This window comes from Brachycentrus maculatus, unplaced genomic scaffold (genome assembly GCF_059751285.1).
Source record: "Brachycentrus maculatus isolate JH-2025_06_01 unplaced genomic scaffold, ASM5975128v1 h1tg000213l, whole genome shotgun sequence".
Classification (NCBI taxonomy): domain Eukaryota; kingdom Metazoa; phylum Arthropoda; class Insecta; order Trichoptera; family Brachycentridae; genus Brachycentrus; species Brachycentrus maculatus.
In genome coordinates this window covers 135,441-162,754 of record NW_028280964.1, presented here as the reverse complement: position 1 = coordinate 162,754, position 27,314 = coordinate 135,441, and the positions used below count along the sequence as shown (strand labels likewise).

General features: G+C 32.5%; 1 protein-coding gene across 1 annotated transcript in view; it reads right to left on the bottom strand.

Annotated features, from left to right (window-relative positions):
- Positions 1-27,314, bottom strand: part of LOC148306999 (uncharacterized) — a gene marked incomplete at its 5' end in the record, with an annotated part of 171,539 nt that overhangs the window by 11,011 nt on the left and 133,214 nt on the right. The window contains one exon of the mRNA XM_088264066.1: positions 9,045-9,144. Within this exon, the coding sequence (XP_088120192.1) occupies positions 9,045-9,144 (100 nt within the window). The remainder of the gene's footprint in view (positions 1-9,044; positions 9,145-27,314) is intronic.

Here is a 27,314-nt window from a genome sequence, read left to right as displayed (position 1 = left end):
TCGCAGTCGGGCGTCTGCCACACTACGCCACGGCGCCTCGTGCATAAAGTGATTTATTACACAAGTTATATGAGTGAAAATTACAAAAATTATTCATTCATTTAAACCCTTATCCGCACCCCAATGGTGCATAGGGCACTGCATCATATAAACGGAGTGTTATCATGATCATGAAGGAAAGGTGATCAGCCCTCCGCTTCAGGTACCAGTCCAGGGTAATATTGAATAAATATAAGAGTGAAAAAATCACTTATATTTTTTTGGCCCTCCCTGGGAATCGAACCCGGGACCTCCAGTACGGTAGCCGAGGGTGCTGACCATTACAGTACGGAGGCGGAGAAAAATATTTACCGAGGAAAAAAGTATTCACTAAAAATAAAAGTCACAAAGAAGGGCACTAGCAAATTTACCGCAAAGTTTCAAATGTACCCAACATTTTATTCTAAAGCTCTGTTGTAAAAGTCAGAGAGTTTAAGTCTACTAGAATAAGGATAAAAGAGAGTCGGACGAGGCAACTTTACGGGGGAAAGTTGCCAAGATATTGCGGAAAGGGTATGGAAACCGCCGCCGTGTAATAGTTTCAGCAGCTGCTATCTGCGTCCAGATGTCCAATGAAACAATTGTTACAATTCTCACTACTTTACAGAGAGTGGGCGCGTCAATCTCAAATATTGGTCCTATTATGGATATTTAAAATTACGCTTGCGAAAAATAATACTTCAGAGTCATTAAAAATGTCGAGATTTTTTTAAATATTCTATAATGATGTGTAATTCGGTGATCACGCTGATACAATTCTCACTATTGTACAGAGAGTGAGCGCGTCATTCTCAAATATTGGTCCTAATATGGATATTTAAAATTGCTAGCAAAAAACTTATTTTAGCCACTTATTTTACTTTTTACTTTTTTACTGTGCAACAGATCTTTTTAGGTACAACCTGAATGTTTTTTCCCCATTTGAAAAATATTTAGTATATTATATTTAAAAAATTATCGAACAATACCTTTTCTTCGAAATGCAAAAACAAAACTTTCTGCCCTGCAACGGGTAATTATTAAGTAAAAAATATGCCGCTTTGCTGGAATGTAGTACATTTTCTGGGCATTCCGAAAAACATGCACAACTGAAAATTTACGATTTTTGGTATATGACGTTGTTGAAAGGAGTAAACGATATGTTTCGATGCATGCAACATAATTCGCCGTATTTACCAAGTAACATTGTAACGTGGATTACATTGGATAATGTTGAGACTGAGTGCAATTCTTTACTTAAACGATATTAAAAACGAATGTAGGCCACGAATAAGGCGGTAATTTTAATTAATTATAAGTATTTACACGGGCGCATTGCTCCTTTTCCGGGTTGAACACCCAATTCATTATGGCACGTTATCACCCGGTACGTTGTGGATGGGGGTGGGAACGGGACGATATATTGCTAGACGACCCCTAACCCTCTCGCCGCCGCGACGGAAATCAGAGTCGTAATACCCATGTGGGGGTGTAATTGCTATTTGATTCTGTCGGATTCGGGAGGTCGAATTCAATGAACGGGCGATTCCCTGATCAATGAACATAATATTTCGTTAAAGGTTTCACACGGGATTTAAAAACCTTTTGACTCTTACCTACGCGGTTCTATATAAATATCATTTTACACGTGAAAACCGAAAAAGGAAACAATTTATTAATAAATACATCAGTCACTGGATTATTCACCCTATTCAAATGGATTGAATTACTACCCACACGTGAAAGGGATACAAGACCATTGCATATTTACAAGTTCAAAAAAATAATGCAACACGGATGTTCAATGGTAGAATGGTAAGCGTTACACAAGCGAATAAAGTGATCACTTAAGCTAGCCAAATGGCAGGTGCCAAAAAAACTATGAGATCTCAGCATTACACTACATTCGCCTCATAAATTTGTTTTTAAAAAATTTAAGCTTTTCAAAATATTGTGGCTTAAAAATATAATTTTAAATGCAATGCATAAAAGTAACGACGTGTCCTTCAGTATAAAAGCCTAAAAAAGGACCTTGAAATTTTTAAATTTTTCGTTTCTCGCAAGACGCAGTGTCGAGCTTCCGAAAGGGTTGGAAAACAGGAGTAAGGGTGGCGGAACGTCGGCTGGCGGCGAGTGAAAAATGGACCACGATTCCGTACGGATAATAATAACCGGCAAACACGCCATTTGCATACTGAAACCGCGGCTTGCAAATTAAAAACATAGCGGCCGAGAGGCGTCCATGGCTGCGAACTGTGCAAGTGTCGTCGTGAAAAATAGGCACCGTATCGGAAGCGAAGGGTTAACTCGCCTGACTTGTTCCCACAGTTTAAGGACTGTTTATACTGAAAAAAATATCTAAAGTACTATAAACGTGGATTACTTTTAACAAAGATTACAAAAATTACTATCAACGTAGGTTATTTATTATACTATACTATTAACAAAGGTTATTATACTATACTATTAACATAAGCTATTTGTATTCAAAAGAATATCTAAAGTACTATTAACATATATAACCTAGATAACTATTAACAAAAAAATTTCGTTTTCACTGTTCAGTTTATTAACCCATGACTTTTATTAATAATTTGTGAGGATAGGGTGTTTATGTTTAAAAAAATACAAAAAATCTTCCTATAGATCACAGTAATCCCGTATCACACTAGATTTTTCTAAAGGGACTCGCTAAGTAAAACTTAAATAAAAAATAAGAAATACTCTTGTAAAATGTTGCTGTGAAAAAATAATATTGATAGATATTTTTATTGGTATATTATCTTTCATGAAGCATTCTTCTACAAATATATTGACTGTGTCAAAAATTAGTGAATGAACAAAGGTAATTTTAATACAACTAGGAAATACAGTATTAATTTTTTTTAAGTTACAGTAGAAAAAGTATTTTAAAATCTTTACGCTCATTCATAGATTTTTTGACTCCCCTCCATTAATATATTTATTTTAAATACTTAATTTGTGAAATATTGAGAGAGAAAACACTTTGCCGAAGTACGTATGCTACGATGAAGGAATAAGGAAACAGGGAACATGTTGGGAATAGTAGTGAAGGAGGATATCGGGGGAAGAAACACTTAAGACTGTAAATTTCAATTTCTGTGGCAGCTTTCGACGCGGGAAATGAAGCGTCATTGTTAGAATTTCATATTATCAAAAAAGCATAGAGAAGGCCAATTATTTATAAACTGTCGAAACATTTATGAAACAGTCCTATTTAAAAAATATTTCAAGGCTAAGGAAGGAATCATCTAATTAAGTCTGGTAAAGTGCAATAAAATCAGGGATCATTTAAATATATAATTTATTAATAATTATTTACTGTAAAAGATAGATATTTCATCTGTAATTGATATCGCTCACTCCTTTCAACACCGTCATATACAAAAAAACTTGATTTTCAGGAGATCGTTTTTAAAGGTTAAAAATATAATAAAATGTATTAAAAATAAGTTTCAAGACACTTATTGAACCTTTAACTGTGCAACAGATCTTTTTAGGTAAAACCTGAATGTTTTTTCTCCGTTTGAAAAATATTTAGTATATTCAAAAAATAATTAAACAATACCTTTTCTTCAAAATACAAAAACAACACTTTCTGCCCTGTAGCGGATAAATATTACGTTAAAAATATGCCGCTTTTTCTGGGATTTAGTACATTTTCTGGGCATTCCGAAAACATGCACAACTGAAAATTGACGATTTTTGATATATGACGTTATTGGAAGGAGTGAGTGATATGTACTCGACAAATTCTTAATTGTAGTCACCGTCGGATAAAATTCCACGTCAAAACTACAGCTGACATACGAAAATCTAACGACAGTCCATGTATTAATATTTTTTATTAATGCAATACATACGTTCAACAATGGGCGGAATATTTTTTTGAACTACCCGACGTCCGAGTGACTCTGAGTCTAACTACGGCTTATGCAACACCGCTTATCATGCTCTTACTTAGGCTGTAACTTTATTAGTTTTATAGCCTATTCCTACTTGTGAGTGGGTTTACTCTTTATGAAAAATGTAACTTTAATTTCATGTAATTCTTGATTGAAACATTTTATGCAAATACACGCTATCTCGTCAAAGGCATGAGTGCGGTAAAATGGTGAACGTTGCACTAGTGTATATAAGCCAGCCAAATGCCATGTCGTAAGCCTAGCGAGTGTTTTTGCCTAGAATTTTCATTAATGAATTACATGAAATTATAGTAACTTAAAACATAAAGAGTAAATCCACTCACGAGTGGGCATAGGCTATGAAACTTGAAAAAAGTTGAAGTCTGAGTACGGTCATGATAAGCGATGTTGCATAAGCCGTAGCTAGATTTCAGAGGTAATTAAAAAAAAAAGGTCGTAAGCCTTGGAATACTCCCTTTTTCCATCTACTTTCGTATTATAAAAATTGATATATCATCTTAAGTTGTGACATTAACTGTATTATTTAATTAATCAATAAAAAAATAAAATAAAAATATTTCATTACTTATTTAAAAAGTATGCACATAATAAATGTACCTTTCTCACTAGTTGAATGTTTGTTTAGAGTATTTGTTAAAACTTCGGTGTTTTGTGGAAAGCTCCGGTGCTAGACAAAGCTCGAAATGAAACATAAATAACGCAAAAAGCAGCCGAGAAGCATTTCTCATGGCTCAGATGTGTCGGCGGGAAAATGCGGGAAGAAAACGAAGGAAAAGTCAAGATTCAGAACCTACCGTAAGAGAAAAGTTTAATAAGGCGATGGCTTTACAATCGTTCCTTGCCCAAAGTAAATATACGTACATAATCTAAATATCACTATGAATTTTTTTAAATTAAATTTTAAATAGAAAATACCACTATTTCTTAAAATCGTGACACGTGTTTCGGTGCATTCCGAATAATTTTTAAACACCATATTTCAATACTTCACAGTCTGATGCGGAATGCATTGAAAAGCGTATTACAATAGATTTTAAGAAATAGTGGTATTTATCAAGTAAAACATAAATTAAAAATGGTATTTATCAAGTAAAATTAATAAGGTATTATCACGCAGGGATTGCTGAATTAATTAATGAGATCATTACTAAAATTTTAAAATTTAAAACATTTTACAATCACGATTAATAGAATATTTTTACTGCGAAATATTTTCGAGTAAATTGGTAATATTTTTAAAATATGTCTTTTTTTAATACAAAGTTTTTTTATGTGAATTTTTATCTTAATACAACTATGAAAACCGACAAAATAGTTAATCTCAGAGCTATACTTTAATACTTTAAAATGTTAAATAAAAAAAAATTAATATTCGATCTTATTAAAAAACATGTAAAGAACCATATGTTAAAGTATACTTTTGATTAATAAAACTACAAATAATTGTAGAAAACTAACAGTAAAAATGATAATGATGAACTAAAATATTTTAAATTTAAATTTCACTTGGTAAATACCACTATTTCTTAAAATCTATTGTGACACGTGTTACGATGCATTCCGCATAATATTACCATAAAGTGACTGCCAAATCACCTAGTTTAACTGTTATTCATGCATTTTAAACAGCTTTATGTAGCTTAAATCTAGAATAACTTAATATTGTATTATATTATATAAGGTAACGGAGAATTCGTTTGGCGGCAGCGGAAATTCCTTCCACTAACGTTACGTCAATTTCATACAGAATTCACGTGGTGCGGGAAAAGGCCCGAAGCGAAGAAGAATCCTTGATTTTCCTTTAAACATTCTGCACTAAAAAGGAGCTTCTAATTAATTAGAAACAGCATGGTAAACGGACAGACTCAAGGAACGGTAAGACGTCATAGTTTCGCTATAAGCAACCTTCTGTTAGATCAAGTTTCTGTGTATCGTAGAAAAGGGGTGTATTTCTATTTCTTATCAGACACAGATATCGAACTAATAATATACATAACTATATGGCTCACTCCTTTCAAGAACGTCATAAATCAGAAATTGTCAATTTTCAGTTGTGCATGTTTTCGGAATGCCCAGATAATGTACTACATATATCCCAGCAAAAGAGGCATATTTTTAACTTAATATTTACCCGCTACAGGGCAGAAAGTGTTGTTTTTCGCATTTTGAAGAAAAGGTATTGTTTAATATTTTTTTAAATATACTATTTATTTTTCAAATGGAGAAAAAAGAATTCAGGTTTTACTTAAAAAGTTCAATAAGTGGCTTGATATTTATTTTTAATACATTTTATTATATTTTTTAACATTAAAAACGTTCTCCTGAAAAATCTTTTTTTTTATTTAAGACATTTTTAAAGGATATGTACAGACGATATGTACAGACCACACGTCACTGTAGCTGTAATAAAAGAATACAAAAAATACATATTTAAAATAAATAAGTAAGCAATTTAAAATAAACAAAAGAATGGTTTATTTTCGATCATCCACCTTAATGACTTCTAAGACACGGAAAACAAGAATAAATTGCAAAGGGCTTTATAAAATTCTATTGAAATATCTTCCCGGGGCGTGAGGGGAATCGGAACGGCCACATTACGGGTGACATGTGGAAGAGTTGTGGAACAAATGGACCGCCGAGCGAGTAATAAGATTTCGGGGCATCATAATCCGGCGAGGGGCGATATCTCAAAAAAGACACAGGAATATTTCACGGGAACTAACTTTATTACAGAGGTCCGAAAGTTTGCGCGTCACTTTTATGCCCACTTCGAGGAATCTCGAAACGCTTTTCGGACGTGAAACGTATTACGCGAAACTTTCGGCACCGTGTTAGCCTTGCCATACGCGTCATTTTTAAGTACTTTCAGTGAAATAATAAACTAAGTAAATCTCATCAGAAAAATGAGATTATACATTATTTATTGAAATCTCAATAAAGATGAAGAATTATTTAAGAAAACACTTGTTTTTTAGCATTTGAGTTTATTTTATGACTAGTTTCGGAAACTAAACTTCCATCCTCATATTTTTCGGAATTTATAAATCACATGATAGATAAAAATAACTCATTCCACTCGCTAAATTTATTACACCTAGTACCACACAAAGGCCAATTATGAATTATTTAGAAAATTTAGGAATCCAAAAAACGTTAATTCTAATAATAATTTAATAAATAATATATTGTTTCAAAATTCTTCACCTTTGCTTTCTATTTTTCCTGTATTTCAAACTCCACCCCCTTGACTAACCCCACCTCCCTCTAACTTACCCCTCTCCTTATTTATAGAACAGTAATTATTATTTATTTTGTTTTAGTTTATATTAAGACCTTAAGATGGAAGCTTAGCTTCTGAAACTAGTCGTCATAAAATAAACTCAAGTGGTAAAAAAACAAGTGTTTTATTTAATAATGTCAACATGTCTTACCACAAAGAACTCGTAAATGCCGAAACAATAAATAAAATAAGATGAAGAATAACATGGAAGTCGGTCTATGTTGAGATGTCAAAAATAATTCAGATTTGTGAACAAGTATTAAAACACACTCAAAATGTTGTAAATGAGGTTCTCTCTTTCGACAGAGTGTGATATTATTATTATTATTATTAAAACCCTTATCCGGACCCCAATGGTGCATAGGGCACTGTGTCTTATAAACGCAGTGTTATCATGATCGTTTTTTACACATGAAGGAAAGGTGATCAGCCCTCCGCTTCAGGTACCAGTCCATGGTAATATTGAATAAATATTACCGTGAAAAATTTACTTATATTTATTTTACCCCCCTTGGGAATCGAACCCGGGACCTCCAGAACGGTAGCCGAGCGTGCTGACCATTACACTACGGAGGGGGTGATAAATGAACTTAACTTTTATTCACAACATGTATATTAAGTGTAAGTCCCTCTCAAGTCACAAGAGCTTAGTTTCTTTATTGGAAAGAACTGCGTTATTAATTTTAAGATTGTTAAAGTAGAAATATGTAGAAAATAAATTAAAATGATTTAAAAAATCCCAATATTTTGCAGCAAAGAAGCTCGTTTGACTCTACGCGTATTTGGAGTGTATAATTCCATAATGTCGCTTTGGGGCTTGTTTTAAATCAGAAATCGGATGGCTCAGATAAATCTGTGTTGGGATTAATGTAATAAATGCATTCATTAATACCGAAGTGAGGCGAATCGGAGGGATTGTCTGTTTATACAAGGGGCTGTGGATATAAATGATCCGAGTGAGAATCGGGTCAAAGGCCAGTCCATCACATCGGGCGGAAGGCAGAAAGGAAGAGGGTGGTAATGGATAGAATAGTAGAAACAATTGTACGAAATTCCTTGCAATAAATGCAATAAAGTATCTCTACAAATATAAATACAACTAAAGTGACACTATCAGTCGATTATTAAAAATTAAACACATTTTCAAACCCTTATCCACACATAAATGGTGCATAGGAAACTACATCACACTGATGCAGTGTTAACTTCATCGTTGCTTACATGAAAGAAAGGTGATCAGCCCTCCACTTCAGGTACCACAGTCCATGGTAATATTGAGCAAATATTAGATTGAAAAAAATCACTTGACCCCCCCTGGGAATCGAACCTGGGACCTTTAGAACGGTAGCCGAGCGTACTGACCATTAGACTACGGAGGCGAAAACACTTGTATTAGACCACTTATTGAGTTTTATTTCATTTCACCGACTAGTTTCGAAAACTACAGATGATCCTACAGATTTCCTACAAAGGTGATGGTATTTTTATAATATCAATTTTCCCGCCTTTATAAACATATTCTTCTATGCTGAGCAGTAATGTGTAAAGTGATTTTTTTACACTATAATAATGCAAAAAAATAAACTGAAAAGCTAACTACTTCTAAAAAATATTTATGTCGATATTATGGTGATATTTTACCGTATCTATTATATATATTATCTGTCAAAATTCAAGTTGGGTTAATAAAAATGTACATAGATCACATAGAACAAAGAAGTATAAATGTATTAAAATAAAAACAGATAAGTTTATTTAAAAACATATCAAATGAAATATGAGAATGGAAAACGTACCTGAATGAAAAGCCAAGAGGTGACAAGAGCCAAACTACTGTATTGTCCGTTGAACCGGTAGTGGTAGCCGTAGAAGGAAAAGTGATACAGATAGAAGAATCTGAAAACAAACAAAAAAACAAATAATATTAATATCAAATGAAAATAAACAAACCAATGAACAAACCATGTAAAACAACAAAAATGTACTACCCAGAATTTATTATTTGGGTTATAATGTAAGAAAAAAACATTATTTATAAGAAAAAACTATTATATCATTCATAAATATAAACAATAAACAATGAGTGTATGTTTCTCTTTAAGTACATGAGCTAAGTCTCTTTTTTGGACGACATATTTTATTTATATCTATACAAACTAAATAAAACAAAAATAAGTACTAATAATGTATACCGAAAGAAAATGGTTTGAAAGAAAAACATTTTGAGATAACCATAATGACCAAAAAATTTTTTTTTCTTCATTCATTTGCTCTACATGTCCAAATCACCTTGAATAACCTTTATTTATCTTTTTATTATCAAAACTAAGTCGTACATTATTCGCTTCTAGTATCATTTCTAATTTTGTCATACTTTCAGGCATTATTCACAGCTTTACATTCCCTTATAGTATTCAATTCTCGATCTTTTCAACTATATTCCTAAAATAATCATATTTAATTCTGTCACACATTTTGATTTTGTCGCGCATTAAGCACAGCTCTATATTCCCATCTAGTATTTTACTCTTTTCATTTCCAACTATATGTCTTTTAAAGTAATTTAAAATACTATCATACATCGATTTGTCGCACATTCGACAACTCCAGAATTTAAAAAAATATTTATTACGATTATAATTAATCTTACACGCATGTTTATAATATATATAATACGTAATACAATGGATAAAGAGGAGATTTTTTTAAACAATTGATTTCACATGAGGCTAATTCCATATAACATTGTACAAGTTCGTACGTGTGTATCATATCGCTCACTCCTTTCAACAACGTCATATATCAAAAATCGTCAATTTTCAGCTGTGCATGTTTTCGGAATGCCCAGAAAATGTACTATATCCCAGCAAAAGCGGCATATTTTTAACTTAATATTTACCCGCTACAGGGCACAAAGTGTTGTTTTTGCATTTTGAAGAAAAGGTATTGTTTAATTATGTTTTTAAATATACTTAATATGTTTCAAATGGAGAAAAAACCTTCAGGTATTACTTTAAAAAGATCTGCTGCACAGTAAGTTCAATAAGTGACTTGATATTTATTTTTAATACATTTTATTACATTTGTAAACTTTAAAAACGATCTCCTGAAAAATAAAGTTTTTTTTATATATGACGTTGTTGAAAGGAGTGAACGATATATTCTACGGCAAATCTGATCAAAAATCTTAGAAAAACAAAACAATTTCCGGTAACCTAATATCTACACATTGTCAAGATATGAGTATTTGTATATATTACAAAGAAAAAGGCTTTATATGTGTCAATAAGGTGTCAACTCAAAAGAAGATTTACGGATTAATATGAGAGAGCATTGTTCCATCACAATGGGTCATAGATAATAGAAAAATGTGATAAATACCAAATAGCGCTAAAAGCCCACACGTATTGATACGTGTTGACAATAGGGTCGAAACAAGCTTTTCCAAGCTACAGGTTGAAAGGTACACAAGCCACACTTGTAACTCCAATCCTTTCTCTACCGTAAGTGCCTCGGAAGAACAGTATAATGTTACCATCATTCAGCGAATACAAGACAATGAGAGACGATACGGAACAAAACAGCTCTAATGATTGATATTTGTTTACCTGTTACTCATTGTGTCGACTAACGCGCGTAATTGATACGTGTAAACACGTATTAAGTTAACAGACAAATTATCCTATGAGCGTCTTCGAGATAGCGGCATTGTATTTGTATTATAAGGTGAAATATACTTTAAAAATGTTTTCATGGACTAATCCATCGAAGTAGCTTAGTCATTTTATTTTACCTTATATTATTATTATTATTTATTGCCAATAAATAAAAAAATAATATAAGGTGAAATAAAATGATTAAGCTACTTCGATGGATTAGTCCATGAAAACATTTTTAAAGTATCTCATGGTATATAATAAATATTTTAAGCATTATTTTATTGATTTTAAATTTAAGTACAACATGTGAGTATGTCGTGAAACTTATTAGTTAGCAAAACATATTTTTGTTCAAACAATCTCGGATGTATAATTTTTATTTGAAGCACTAACTTTTGTGATTTTCCATTTTATAATTAAAATGTAACTTTCTTGTTAAATCACTATAAATATTGTATTATAACTTAATTTTAATGTTACCGGTTTCGAAGCTAACCGCTTCTTTATCAAGACTGATTAATACTAAAACACTATCTACTAAACAATATTAACAATTGTTTTATTTTTAGTTTTAATATTGTAAAGTAGATAGTGTTTTAGTATTAATCAGTCATGGTAAAGAAGCGGTTAGCTACGAAACCGGTAGATATTATAATTAAGTTATAATAAAATATTAATAGTGATTTTCAAACAAAGTTACATTTTAATTATGATCGCGTATGTGTTTAAAAAAATATATACATTTCGCTACGTTTCTTGAGTGTTATTAGGGTGCATTGAATTATTTGTATTACATTATTCGGGTGTATACAGACACCGTTACTCGAGGGATGAAAAGCATTCATTGAAACATATCAATCCTCGTATCATTAATAATGGGTGAGCATAATTAACAGTCATAATGCTCTTAGTACGTGTATAAACACGTTAATTAGCGAAGTACTCGTACAAGCAGTCGTTTCAAGCTAAACAATGTAACTAATTTCAATACCACGTACGTAAATCTGATATTCATGAATAAATGTAACGTTGTAATAAAGGTGGCGCAAAATTTATCATCCCATCGGATGATGTTATAATTTTTGGAAATTGCGTCGTACGGCAATCATATTTGACATTTGTGAACTAGACAGCTGCAGTATACACATTACTTTATACTACGTATCACAAAAAGATGGCGTTGTGGTAGAGATTACTATGACACGTTAACACGTTTTTACCAAAATGTATCTTTGTTTTATTTATTACAATTCCACTAAAAGATAAGTGGAAAACAAAGTCAATTCATATAATGCAGAAAAAGAATTTTTTTTATGTTGTTGCTATTTTGTGCTGTGTTTTTCTAGGTATGATTTATATATTTTTTAAATGTATCAGCAATCCCACCAAAAATATAAATGAAAAACTAAGCTAATAATTATGATGTCAAAAAACAACTACAAACATTGTGTTTTTCGTTATTTTGATGTTTTTTAAGTAAAATTTATTTTGCTTCATTACTTATATGCTATAAATAAATACATTTTCGTTATTTTTGCTCGGATTTTACACAGGAACATAATACATTTCAAAACATGCAAATAATAAATAGAAATGTGTATCTATAGCAATACTTCTTATTATAAGTAGCATTTTAATGTACAAACATCTTTTTTTTATTTTTCAATTTTTTTTGTTTGAAAAAATATCTATCCTACTTTTGAAAGCTCTCCGGGCGTTTATATGAATAAAATAGATTAATCAATAAAAATAAAATATGAAAAAAATGCCTTCAGAGAATGTTTGTTCATACTTTTTTCAGATTCTGCCTGAGAATAAAATATTTTTAAAAATCTTTAAAAAATATCTATCCTACTTTTGAAAGCTCTCCGGGCGTTTATATGAATAAAATAGATGAATAAATAAAAATAAAATATAAAAAATGCCTTCAGGGAATGTTTGTTTATACTTTTTTCAGATTCTGCCTGAGAATAAAATATTTGTTAAGTACGCACTCTCGCGAACACAGGGACGAGAGAGTGGCTAACCGGAGGGGTCTTTCGCGAAAACTTTCCATGTGTGGGGCATTATTTACTCTCTACTTACCGCACGGCATGTGATTTAGAAAGATCGATATAGAGGACAGCAGACGTTACCTATTTTCCGCGCGAAGGATCCCCGGAAAGTCTCTGGAAAGTTTTCAGCCCTTTCCTCGAAAGCACGGTAGCCGGAAGGCGCCCTAATATCGCACCTTATCTGTGTCGTCTATTTTTATAAATATTTCATGACGCGTAATGCCACTGTAGCTGGCTCGCAGAAAACGCGAAACAACTCCTAACCTCTCAAGCTCTTGAAATATTTTTACAGATTTCTTTAAATAAAAACAAGTTTAATGATGGCAAATATGTATTTCTCTCCCATCAGGCTCGCTGATATATAACATACTCGTATGGCTGCAATGTTTTTTTTTAGAATCAACGCACTCGTAAGTACGTATCGAATTTAACGGACTAAAAGACTTTTTTTTACAATTTAAAGGCATTTTAAAAATTACTTTGTTTATTTACAAGATACAAATAGATTAAAAACATCAGACAAGCAAAAATCTTAGTTAATAAAACCGAACTGGTCTCTAAAATCCTTGCAAATCATCTCTGTTCTCTGTTACCTTCGGAAAACATCGCATTACACAATTTTTGTGTGTTTTGCATGCTACAAATGCACGTATGGTGTTTGTTGTGTGGCGGACTACATTTTTGTCGTACGACTCCCCATCACTACAATGTTGCCAGATGCAAAAAAATACGTCTTACAGTTCGCTTAATACAGTATACAGTACTAATACAATGTGTTATTCAATCGAATTGAAGACGAAATTTTGCGAAAATAGCCATTTTAATTATTATGGAAATAAACTATAAAACGAATATCTTGTACACTGGTTTATGCACAATCACACAAAAATGGGGTGAAAGGAAAAAAACATTTTTGGTATTTTATATTTTTTTATTAAGACTTATATCGCTCACTCCTTTCAACAACGTCATATATCAAAAATCGTCAATTTTCAGTAGTGAATGTTTTCGGAATGCCCAGATAATGTACTATATGCACAATCACACACAAATGGGGTGAAAGGAAAAAACATTTTTGGTATTTTAAATTTTTTAGTTAAGACTTATATCATATCGCTCACTCCTATCAACAACGTCATATATCAAAAATCGTCCATTTTCAGTAGTGAACGTTTTCGGAATGCCCAGATAATGTACTAAATCCCAGTAAAAGCGGCATATTTTTAACTTAATATTTACCCGCTACAGGGCAGAAAGTGTTGTTTTTGCATTTTGAAGAAAAGGTATTGTTTAATATTTTTTTAAATAAACTAAATATTTTTCAAATGGAGAAAAAAAATCAGGTTTTACCTAAAAAGATCTGTTGCACAGTAAAAACTTCAATAAGTGGCTTGATATTTATTTTTAATACATTTTACTATATTTTTAAACTTTAAAAACGATCTCCTGAAAAATCAAGTTTTTTTTATATATATGGCGTTGTTAAAAGGAGTAAGCGATATATTGTGTAATTCAAATATCACTTTAGTGAGTATAAAAAAATGGCAAGAGCTTCTAGATGAATCAAACGTTACATTAGCAAAATGAAATGCCTGTAAAAACAAATCACCGTATCCTGAAGTAACAAACTAGCGGTTGTAACGAAAATCCCCGGAATATGTGCTAGCCCGCGGTCAAATCAAATCGTGCCACTCCGTAGCTATTAGGTGCGAAGCAAGCCACTCCACCCGCCAAACAAATAGACATGCGTCGTTAGGCAAAAGGGAATAAGTAGCATTTTGTACAAATAAAAAAATATATTTAGTATTCCACTTGAGAATCATTTGTCACTTGGACATGTCGCTCACTCCTTTCAAGAACGTCATTAATCAAAAAACTTGATTTTTCAGGAGAACATTTATAAAGTTTAAAAATGTAATACAATGTATTGATAATAAATATCAAGCCTTTACAATTAAACTTTTTACTGTGCAACAGATCTTTTTAAGTTAAACCTGAAGGTAATTTCTCCATTTGAAAAATATTTAGTATATTTGAAAAAATAATTAAACAATACCTTTTCTTCAAAATGCAAAAACAACACTTTCTCCTTTACTCGGGTAAATATTTAGTTAAAAATATGCCGCTTTTGCTGGGATATAATACATTTTCTGGGCATTCCGAAAACATGCACAACTGAAAATTGTCGATTTTTGAATTATGACGTTCTTGAAAGGAGTGAGCGATGTGTGTGTTTCGTCACTCTAATATTTATTTAAAATAACTCTGTCTAGTACCTGAAGCACAAGACGATTAGCTTAACATCGCATCAATTTCATACAGTGCCCTAAGCTTGCAAAGGGTAAAAAGGGAGTAAAATAAAGTTTCACTCTTTCTAAGACACGTAAATCCGTAATTCAAGATGTATTCATAAATGTCCATACATACAGCACATACGAGTTTATATATATATATATATATATATATATATATATATATATATATATATATATATATATATATATATATATATATATATATATATATATATATATATATATATATATATATGTATATACATATGTATATATATATATATATATATATATATATATACATATGTATATACATATATATATATATATATATATATATATATATATATATATATATATATATATATATATATATATATATATATATATATATATATATATATATATATATATATATATATATATATATATATATACATATATATGAAAACAAGAAAATTCATGAAAAGCTGCTTTCTTCTTTTCAAAATCATTCTTCAAAATCCGCATACTCGACGCTTTGTCGATAGATGATCATATCATATCCACGTCTGTGCACCACATATAATAAATTATATAATTTTATTATTATTTTTTTTTTTTTATATCAGGCCGATTTCGACTGATAAAAAATATCTTAAACGTACTTCGAAACATAAGGGCCTAGCGCCCGTCGCTCGTAAAAAGCCGGTCTCTTTTGACTTGAGCTAGTCGAAATCGGCCGGGCATTTTGGAGGCCATGTCGAATCGGGTCGGTGTGCTTTATCCCGCAAGGTAGGGTAGTCGGCACCCCACGGCCGCCCGTTCGGCCGCAATGCCTCGGGCGGGAAATTCCGACCGCGGGCGGGCGGAGAAACGAACCAAATTGAATATCCGAGCCAAACATAGGGGGTGGCGAACTATTTCTTTCTACGGATAACGGAATTAGTAACGTATTGCATTAGCGATCATTCGCTTGATGTTTCTGCAAACACGATGGAGCGATATTTGAAATACGATCAGTACAATATATCGTTTAATCAGCAGATGCGTCTTCTTTTATAAATGGTTAAACTCATACATTGATTGGCCAGAATTGCTGGAACGTATAAGTTGTAGAGTTCCCGATCGGATCATCAGGCAACTGGCACCTTAGCGCTTCCCACGAGTAGAAAAAACTCTAAACAAGGTTCCTATATTTATCGTAAAAAGATCAATGATGAATATGGGAATTTCGATATGTTCTACTCGACATTGTCAGCACTGAGATCGCGTACATAGTAAGCCGATATTCATATCGTGGTGTGTCTCAATTTTCACATAATTTGTCTTGGACTTGAGGTTTGATCTTTCCCTTTTCCCCCTTTCCTCCCTCCCGTCCCTCTTCCAGGTATTTATATTAAATAACATATCGCTCACTCTTTTCAAGAACGTAATAAATAAAAATCGACAATTTTCAGTTGTGCATGTTTTCGTAATGCCCAGAAAATGTACGATATCTCAGCAAAAGAGGCATATTTTTAACTTAATATTTACCCGCTACAGGGCAGAAAGTGTTGTTTTTGCATTTTGAAGAAAAGATATTGTTTAATTATTAAAAACTCAAGAAAATGAAGGATATTAAGAGGCACATCGGTCACTCCTTTCAACAACGTCATATATATAAAAAAAACCTGATTTTTCAGAAGATCGTTTTTAATGTTTTAGAATATTAAAAAAATGTATTAAAAATAAACATAAAACCACTTATTGAACTTTTTACTGTGCAACAGATCTTTTTGGGTAAAACCTGAAGGTTTTTTCTGAAAAATATAATATTTAGTATATTTAAAAAAAATAATAAAACAATGCCTTTTCTTCAAAATGCAAAAACAACACTTTCTGCCCTGTAACGGGTAAATATTAAGTAAAAAATATGCCGCTTTGCTGGGATATAGTAAATTTTCTGGGCATTCCGAAAACATGAACATCTTAAAATTGACGATTTTTGATATATGACGTTGTTCAAAGGAGTGAGCGACATATGAACTTACAATCGAGAATTATGATATGAGAATTTACGATACGGGAAATATTCAAACACTGGCTGAGTAGAACACTGGTGGCGCATCCACGACTCGTATTCTGGGGAGGGTTGAACACGGGATCGTAAGGGGATCAAAGTAAGCATTTCCGGGCAAACCGAACACGCGTGGGACGGAAACCCGGCGACACGCGTAGAACACTGCACAACCGCCACAAAGTCGTTGGAAATAGGGAAACAAGAACGTTCGTTAGAAACGTTCAAGTGGTGCATTGAGGAACACTTGAACGCCACAAATCTATGGTACTATTATTAAAGACAGACTTAGTTTTAAGATCAAGATAAAATTTAATTTACAACATTTTGAGTGTGTCCAAATACTTGTTCACAAATCTGAATAATCTCCAATTAAAGGAGTATTTTTAATATTATTTTTTACATCTCATAAAATATGAAGAAGATATTCTCCTTCATCTTTGATGAGATGTCAAAAATAATATTAGTAATATTAAATATTCACAACATTTTGAGTGTGTTCGAATATGTGTTTACAAATCTGGGTTATTTTAGGAGTTATTTTAACATTTTTAACATCTCAACATAGATACAGAAGAAAATGGATATTTGGGTATTTACAAGGCCTATGACTTGTCATAGGCTGATTATCACCTGTCATAAGTGATCACTAAACACGTCCAACATTTAGCACCCCATGATTAAGAAACGTACTACACATTAAAAAAAAATATCCAATTATAGATGGCTCTAGTGAACTCACGCAAACATTGTTATGAGATAAATGATATATCGCTCACTCCTTTCAAGAACGTCATAAATCAAAAAACTTGATTTTTCAGGAGAACGTTTTTAAAGTTCAAACATAAAATACAGTGTATTAAAAATAAATATCAAGCCACTTATTGAACTTTTTACTGTGCAATAGATCTTTTTAGGTAAAACCTGAATATTTTTTCTCCATTTGAAAAATTTTAGTATAATTTAAAAAATAATTAAACAATACATTTTATTCAAAATGCAAAAATAACACTTTCTGCCCTGTAACGGGTAAATATTAAGTTTAAAATATGCCGCTTTTGCTGGGATATAGTACATTTTCTGGGCATAGCGAAAACATGCACAACTCAAAATTGTCGATTTTTGATTTATGACGTTCTTGAAAGGAGTGAGCGATATAGTATGTAGAAGTTCCAAAATTTGGGTAGTGTGGTTGTCAATCATGGGTAGAATAGTGATAGTTGCACGTGTGTAAAGTGATCACTTAACCAGCCTATGACACGTCATAAGCCCTGTAAATACCCAGACTCCCATATTCTTCGTCATCTCAATCATATTTGTTGAGATTTGTAGAAGTATGTATTTGGACACACTCAAAACGTGAGGTCTAATGAATTAACACCCTCCACCCGTGAAAACCATTAGGCAATTTTTTCTTGTAGGAAAACTTAACAAGAAATAACAGCAATTTGAAGCGCCCTTTCCAGTACGCCGGTAAACAGCCTCGGTAATATTGCACAAATTAGTTTATGCCCCGCAAATGGGTATTCACAGCCCTACTTATTAACTCTTGTTAAAATAACAAGTATAAAAGATACGCGCCTTATTCATCCTCCGGTGTATTTCTGTATGGGCAAACTACCTGGAAATCACACACTACGAGGCTTACGTCCCCGGTATATTAGCGAAGTTCCCGCCCGCCAGGGAGCGAGACTTGCCTACAATAATGGTGCCCGGTCGCCTTTACGGCACGAAATGCTGAAATGCTTTAAATATATCATCCGAGTCGTGTTAAAATGAGCGCGTCTTGTTTATGACTGACTCGTATACATCATAAAGTGAGAATGTTCACAGTTTTACACGGTAGGCTGAGATGAATCCCGGCGAGGAATGACGACAGACTTCATCGTATACATACATCGTGTTTTATAATAGTGAAAATTGTGTCATCAAAATTTGTACATGGACAAACAAAAGTTAAAAGTTATCAAAATAGCATTTATCGAATAAAATATCTATACTTTATACTACACAAGATCGTTAAGGGCAAGTAGGCGGAGATGAATCCCGGCGAGGAATGACGACAGACTTAATCGTATACATACATCGTGTTTTATAATAGTGAAAATTGTGTCATCAAAATTTGTACATGGACAAACAAAAGTTAAAAGTTATCAAAATAGCATTTATCGAATAAAATATCTATACTTTATACTACACAAGATCGTTAAGGGCAAGTAGGCGGAGATGAATCCCGGCGAGGAATGACGACAGACTTCATCGTATACATACATCATGTTTTATAATAGTGAAAATTGTGTCACCAAAATTTGTACATGGACAAACAAAAGTTAAAAGTTATCAAAATAGCATTTATCGAATAAAATATCTATACTTTATACTACACAAGATCGTTAAGGGCAAGAAAAGCCGGATTTTTTACCATATGGATTTGTATATTTTTTAAATCAGACATTTCCGTTAGATAAAGATAAAGATATGTTATCAAAACTTGTACATGAACTAATAAAAATTTGATAAACCTAATAAAAAAAAGCACTAACCGAAGTAGATGTTGCTACTTTTTGCTTCACAAGCTAAAGGATAGAAAAGGCGAATTTTTTAAAGTAATGGATTCGTGTATTTTTTAACAGATATTTCCGTAGAATAAAGATGATGTTATCAAGACTTAATAAATGTTATCAAAAATAGTATAAAACGAAGTAGATATGGATACTTTTTGCTTCAGAAACAATTTTAGGGGAAAAGAAGGCAGAAATTTTAAACTAATGCATTAGTATATTTTTTTACAATGCATTTTCGTACGATAAAGATGAATTTACATCATCAAAACTTGTACAGTAAAGAAAAATTGATTTCATTTCAATATTTTTTTAAAGGATTTATTGACGTTATTATTGTCAAATGTGTGAATGTTTTTATTTGAATGGTTATCGAACTCAAATTATTATTTCATTAAAATGGATAGAGCCACAAGGTGACTACCAAAGCAATCAATGAAATTTTAAAAATAAACCGACAACAGGTGCCTTACGCACAACTCGGCTTCGAATACGTGCCAGTCAAAATATAATTGGGGATGCAATGCGTTTATAAGGAGAGCTTTCAAAAGAAAATTAATATAAACTGTATCTTGCCAAATGCAGGTGATAAATTTCCATTCGGCAAACGCTGCAAATTGCGTGTTATTCAGAGCGCAAAGATGCAAATTCCCACACAGCCAACCGTACACACATCTAACCTTCACACATCTAGACAGCTCCCTTTGATTTACGTTTTCTCCCCAGCGTCATACGATGATGATATTAGGTAACTTTTGAACATTTTATACAAGATGTTCGCGAAACTTGTGACGAGCACTATGTGGCATAGTAAAACTCATAGTAATAACGCAGGAATATACTAAGGGATTGGTGGTAACTGACGTTTATTGCAATCTTTTGATGGTTTTTGATCGCAGTAACGATCATGCAGTAAAGTTCATGAAAATAATAAGGTATGACATACACTGCTGGATCTAAGCGTGTTTAGCTACCGTGCTGGAGGTCCCGAGTTCGATTCCCAAAGGGGGGCGGAAATATATATATGCGATTTTACACTCGAATATTTATTTAATATTACGCTGGACTGGTCTACGAAGCGCAAGAGTGATCATCTGTATAGATACGATGCAGTGCCCTATGCACCATTGGGTGCAGACAAGGGTTAGAAGAATACACTGCAAAGGTGTTATGATTATTTTTGTATAAATCATCATTTGGTCCATGATAAAAAATCTTAATCATTTCAGATTTTTTTTTTTTTTACTTTACAATAAATTACATTCTACACAATAATTAACACGCTAATTCCAAATCTGTACATATACAGGGTGGCACAAAATTAATGACCCTATCGGAAGATGTTATAATTTTTTCAAATGGCGTCGTACGTCAATAACATTTGACATTTGTGAACTAGACAGCCGCAGTATACAAACAAATTCAGGGTGGCACAGAATCAATCATCCAATTCCGTTAGTATTAACCTACATGCCCCAGTGACAATGATAGGGACTTTGGAAGCGAAAGCAATAATTTTTATCTTTATAACAGAATTTTTTACCGGACTTGGAAATGTGGCGGAAGCTTTCAGAGTTGTTGGACAAGTGGGTCAAGTAGAGCAGACGGAAGTCTAAGACGGCGGATGTATATATTAATGAGGCTGGATCGAATCGGGGTATCCCAGAGGTCGGAAAAGCCCAGCGTACCTAATTATTAGTTCATAATCGTAATACCATCTTGGCACAGCCAAAGCACGATGGCTTACACAGCGCCGGATCAGAGAACAGCTTATCTTAATTGAGATTAGTCACGAATATTTGTCATTTTTTAAAGTAGTACACACTTCACACGTGCACATTTTCTGTGATAAATACGTGTTCATTTGCTAGATCTACACTAAATATTTTGTACTAATCTTTATGTTTCCGTGGTTAACTATAATTGGCTTGTTTAATGTAAATCTTTTGATGTTTGGTTTTACATATGTTGCTGTTGTTAACCCAAATAAAAAAATATAAAAAAAATAATGATAATTTTTGTTTTCTTTAAACATGCTTCTTACCTTATGTTTGTTTTGTATGCCTATTTACTACACCCGCTTTTTTATAATTTAACCTATGTTAGTTTTAAATTTTTAATCTTGTTTTTACTTTCTTGTTTGTGTTTCAGTATTGTTAGCTTCAATCCTACGTCCCAAAATGAGTAAAGGGAATAACTCATGGGGGATATGTATAGTGACATAAGTATGTAATACGTTTGAAAAATAAATAAATAAGTAGAATGATGGATGTTCAAATGGTGTAAGGAAGGAATGCATGGCTGTTCTTTAGTTACGTAGACGTCAGATTTTAGTTTCGGAATTGTGTGTAAAATTAATTGTAATATTATACAGAATAATATATGGAGTAATAAATGAAAAATAAATAATTTATGGAAGTGAGGCATGGAGTTGACAAAAAAGGAATGAAATTGAATTAAATGCAGTTTAAATACGATCTTTCAGACGAACGTGCGGTGAAATGATGTTGATTTAAGGAAAGATAAAATTACGAAAAAAGTAAAATTATTAGTAATTTTACACAGAATAATGTATAGAAGTAAAGCATAAAGTTGACAAAAGAGGAATGAAAGTAGACTGATTGCATTTTAAATGCGATTTATCAGACGAATGCGCGGTGAAACGATGTGTGATAGTTGTTCGAAAGAACGCACGGCTAAGATAAGCAATATTGATGAAAATTAAAAATGGTGTGTTGAGATACAGTATCTACTCAATGAATTAGGGCCACGCAGAATTTCGCGCAATTTCTCAATTTAAACAGGAATAACTCAGAGAAAACCTTGAATAAAACAACATTGAATTTTATTTACACATGAACACTTTATTACGCTTAAATTATGCATATATTTTCATATAAATATAGTTAGTATTTAGTATTTCCACCTTTGGCAGAAATAACTGCCTCAATTCTTTTTGGCATACTTAAAATGCACTGTTTTATTATGTTTTTTATTTCTTCGTCTTCTGACCAAATTTTTTGAATATTTTTTTTAGACAGTCTACTGTTGGATTTGGAAATGAGTAAACCTTATTTTTTAACCTGCTCCATACGTTTTCTATAGGATTAAGGTCCGGAGAATTTCCAGGCCAGGGGAGCAAAGGCAGATTTTTGTTAGACAAAAATTTTATTATTGATTTAGCCCGGTGGCAAGGTGCCCCATCCTGCATGAAGGTGTATGGACCTTCTGTTGGGTCGAGTGTATGGTAGAAGGGCAATAAAATTCGTTCGAGGACCTGCTTATAGGAATTTTGGTTCATTGTTCCTTCCACGAAAAACAACGGCCCAGGTAAATTGTTAATAATACATGACCATATCATTGTTGCAGGGGGGTGTTTGATAACTTTTACCACACAGGCCTCATCGTAACGTTCCATTGGTGTTCTCCTGACGAATCGACGGCTCTCTGTCACGGCTTCTAACCGGCACTCATCACTAAAGATGACCTGAAAAATAATGAAAATTTAAGTTTAATTCAAATATATAAGTTTATTTACTAAAATGATATGTTGAAAATTCAATTTAAATAAATACCTTTTTCCAATCATCTACCGAGTAATTTCGATGTAGCCTGGCCCATTTTAATCGATCCGCTTTCATTCGTGGTGTCAATTTTGGTACTTTTACAGGGCGCCTGCATTTCAGATTTACTTCGTAAAGACGTCGCCTCAGTGTTGATACCGATATATTTATACCCTCTTCTTCCAATTTTATTTTTAATGTTTTTGCTGATGCACTACGGTTTTCTAAGGCACTTTGAACGATTTTTCGATCAGTCCTCGGTGTTGTTTTTCTAATCCTACGACAGTTCTTTCGCCGATTGCTGGTGGCGGGTGACTGATTTTTTATTGATTTTGAAATTCTGTCCACTGTTTGACGAGAAACGTTTTCTTTTTTTGAAATTTCTCTATTAGATAGTATTCCTAATTTCAATAGCACTATAACACTAGACTTTTTTTCCTCAGAAATGTCTTTACTTTTTCCCATTTTGTCCTTTTCAAAAAAAACACTTGTGTTTACAAAAAAAAATTATACTTTATGAACTAAAATTAAAAATTAAGTTTTTTTCACAAGACACGATAACTATATAACCTCTCTGAACAAAACAACAACCAGAACTCAAGAAACTTCACTAATAAATGAGATAGGACTATTTTTTGAACTTTCAACTATCTGTCTAACTGTGCTAATTAGGGACCTTTCTCAGAAAAAGGGTTTGAAATTTTGTAAAGGCTTAAATAATCCAGGTATATTTTACATATTATTGAAGGTAATATACATGATATAAGATGTCAATAGAAAAGTCAAAGTATTTATGTAAAATAAATATAATAATCCAAAAGATTTCAGAGTATTCAAAAAAATAATGGGTGGCCCTAATTCATTGAGTAGATACTGTAGTTTGGGCATGCGAATCGAATGAGTGAAGAAAGAACAGTAAAACTAATTTATGCAGCAAATATGGTTGGAAATAGATACAGAGGAAGATCGAGGAAAACTTGACATGGTGAACTATTTCAAATTCTTGGGCGTGGTTACAATAAACATTAATAATAGACATTAATGTTTTTTTGTTTTTTTCTAAGGTAACAATAAACATTAATGTGTTTCACGCTAATTTTTTGCTTTTATATTACTCTGGACTGGTACATGAAGACAGATCACCTTGCGTACATATAATTAGCGATAAACATAATATCAAAATAATTTAATGTAGTGTTCTATGCACCAGTGGCTGCGGATGGGTAAAGAGAAAAAAAAATCGGTCAAAATCAACAAGAAAAATCAGTAAAATAAAATTTCAGTAAAATAAAATATGGAGCCGGCCCTGTTTCGGTGTTCATTCAAAGGGTGCGGCTGAGGGTAAAAGCGATTACATGTTAATTACGAGGAGTTCAAAGCGCTCATGTTAAACTACAACCTACAACTCGTGGTGTGAATTACGCAAAGTCTTTGACTTTCTCCGAAACGCGGGATAATTTTAACCGAGCCGTATCGGTTTTGTATAGTTGAATATAACACTTAATAAAAAAAATATTCATGTTTATTATGACCATTCATAATTTTAACCGAACTGTATCGGTTTTGCATAATTGAATATCGCACTCAATAATAATAAATTAAAAAAAAAAACATTTTAGTATTTATTATGACCATTCATAATTTAAACCGAACTGTATCGGCTTAGTACAATTGAATATCACACTTAATAATAATTAATAAATATAATATTTTATTACGACCATTCATCATTTTAACCGAGTGTATCAGTTTTCTATAATTGAATATCACACCAACAAACACTTCAAAAAACACTTAAGAAATAAAACAGAATAATAATATTTATTGTGACCATCAATTAAGGCGCAACATCAACAGCCTGCAACTTAATTTACTTTAAGCCTCGGTATCTTATAACGTGGGTATTTTTTTCTTGCTTGAAACACTATTTTCTTATTCAATTTTTTCTTAAAAATACCATAAAAAGGTTTTATAAAGAAAAGAGTTATTGAAAGGTTAGGAGTATTTTATTTAACATTTTCTATAAATATTATTTTAAAAAAAACATATTCCAATAAATATTCATCTCGCGCAACCGGTCGTGTTCTGAATTCGTACTTTTGAGACCTCACCCTTAATAGACGCGCCATGTTACCAAATTTAACAATCGCGAAATTTGAATAATTTTAGCGACGACTGTCATTATTGGCGGGGCACAGCGTGTGTGCCCGCTTTTACGGTCCGCGTCCCGGCCGAATGGGGACATTTTCCGGCCCGATAATGCCATGTGAGCGAGTAATGCGATAGGTGGGTGATTGGGCGCACCTAGCGGCGACCGCGATAAACATCGCGACATTAGCAATATAAAACTGATATCATTCTATGTACCGCCACGGCCTAGTAAAATATCTACTTTATTTTATCGTCCAAATGCTCGGACGGTAGCTCATTTTAATGCTCCCATATTTAAAATCCAAAATACTAGTAACGAATATGCCACCAATATAGATTTCTATAATATATCGCTCACTCCTTTCAACAACGTCATATTTCAATAATCGTCAATTTTCAGTTTTGCATGTTTTCGGAATGCCCAAAAAATGTACTATATCCCAGCAAAAGAGGCATATTTTTAACTTAATATCTACCCGATACAGGGCAGAAAGTGTTGTTTTCGCATTTTGAAAAAAAGGTATTAAGTATTTAATTATTTTTTTAAATATACTAAATATTTTTCGAATGTAGAAAAAACCTTCGGGTTTTATCTAAAAAGATCTGTTGCATATTAAAAAGATTAATAAGTGGCTTGATATTTATTTTAAATACATTGTATTATATTTTTAAACTTTAATAACGTTCTCCTGAAAAATCAAGTTTTTTTTATTTATGACGTTCTTGAAAGGAGTGGGCGATATAGCTTCAACAACGTAAATTGGCAATAACAAATTTACTCCTAGCCCATAGAATGTCACGTTTTGGATGAAAAGATATTATGTTTATTAATGTTATTGTTTATTTACAATATGTTTAATGTTTTAAATTTTTATAGGATTTGGAAAAACCAAAATGTTTATTGTAAGTGGTTTACACATAACATTTTATTTTTATAATATTTGAAAAAAAACATGGCACGATCAGGTATGCCAAATACTTGAAAGTGGTCAGGTTAGGAGTCTTAACAATCGGCGGGTATGTATGAGGAGATGCATGAACGTGGAAGAGGCGAAGAATGTTTGCAAGGACAGAGTGGTGTGGCGCTCAATTCTCTCTGCCTACCCCTGCGGGGAAGCGACGTGATGGTTGGTTGGTTAGTTAGTTAGTTTATTTTTATTTTTTATGTTTTTTTATATTATTCTTATAACATTTTTCTATGTAAGTAGTTTATGACTACTTGTTAAATTGATGAGTCGCAATTGATGTGTTTTTAATATATATTTATGTAAATGGTACAATAGTACCGTATATATCAAAATAAATAAATATGTTATGTGTGTGGAAGTGGACACTATCGGACTGTCCACCGCGCTCATGGCATGCCTGCTTTAATACGAGCCCTGGACTAATCGAGGCTTATTAACAGTTATTAATTAACGAGGTAAATTAACAGTTGCTGACTGATAGTTGGGTGAATGGTAAGGTGCAGTGGTGGGATTTCGCTAGAACCGGTGCCTAAATTTTTCAAGAGTTCGCCGGACCGGCCCTTAACCCTTTGTAGCGAATAATGTCCTTGCGTCTCCTGTGAAAGTTTTATCAAGTCAGGTTTATTATATTTTGACATCTCATCAAAGATGAAGAAGAATATGGAAGTCTGGGTATTTACGGGGCTGACGACCGTCATAGGCTGGTTTAAGTGATCACTTTACACGCGTGTAACATTTACCAATTCTACCCATTATTGACAACCACACTACTCAAATT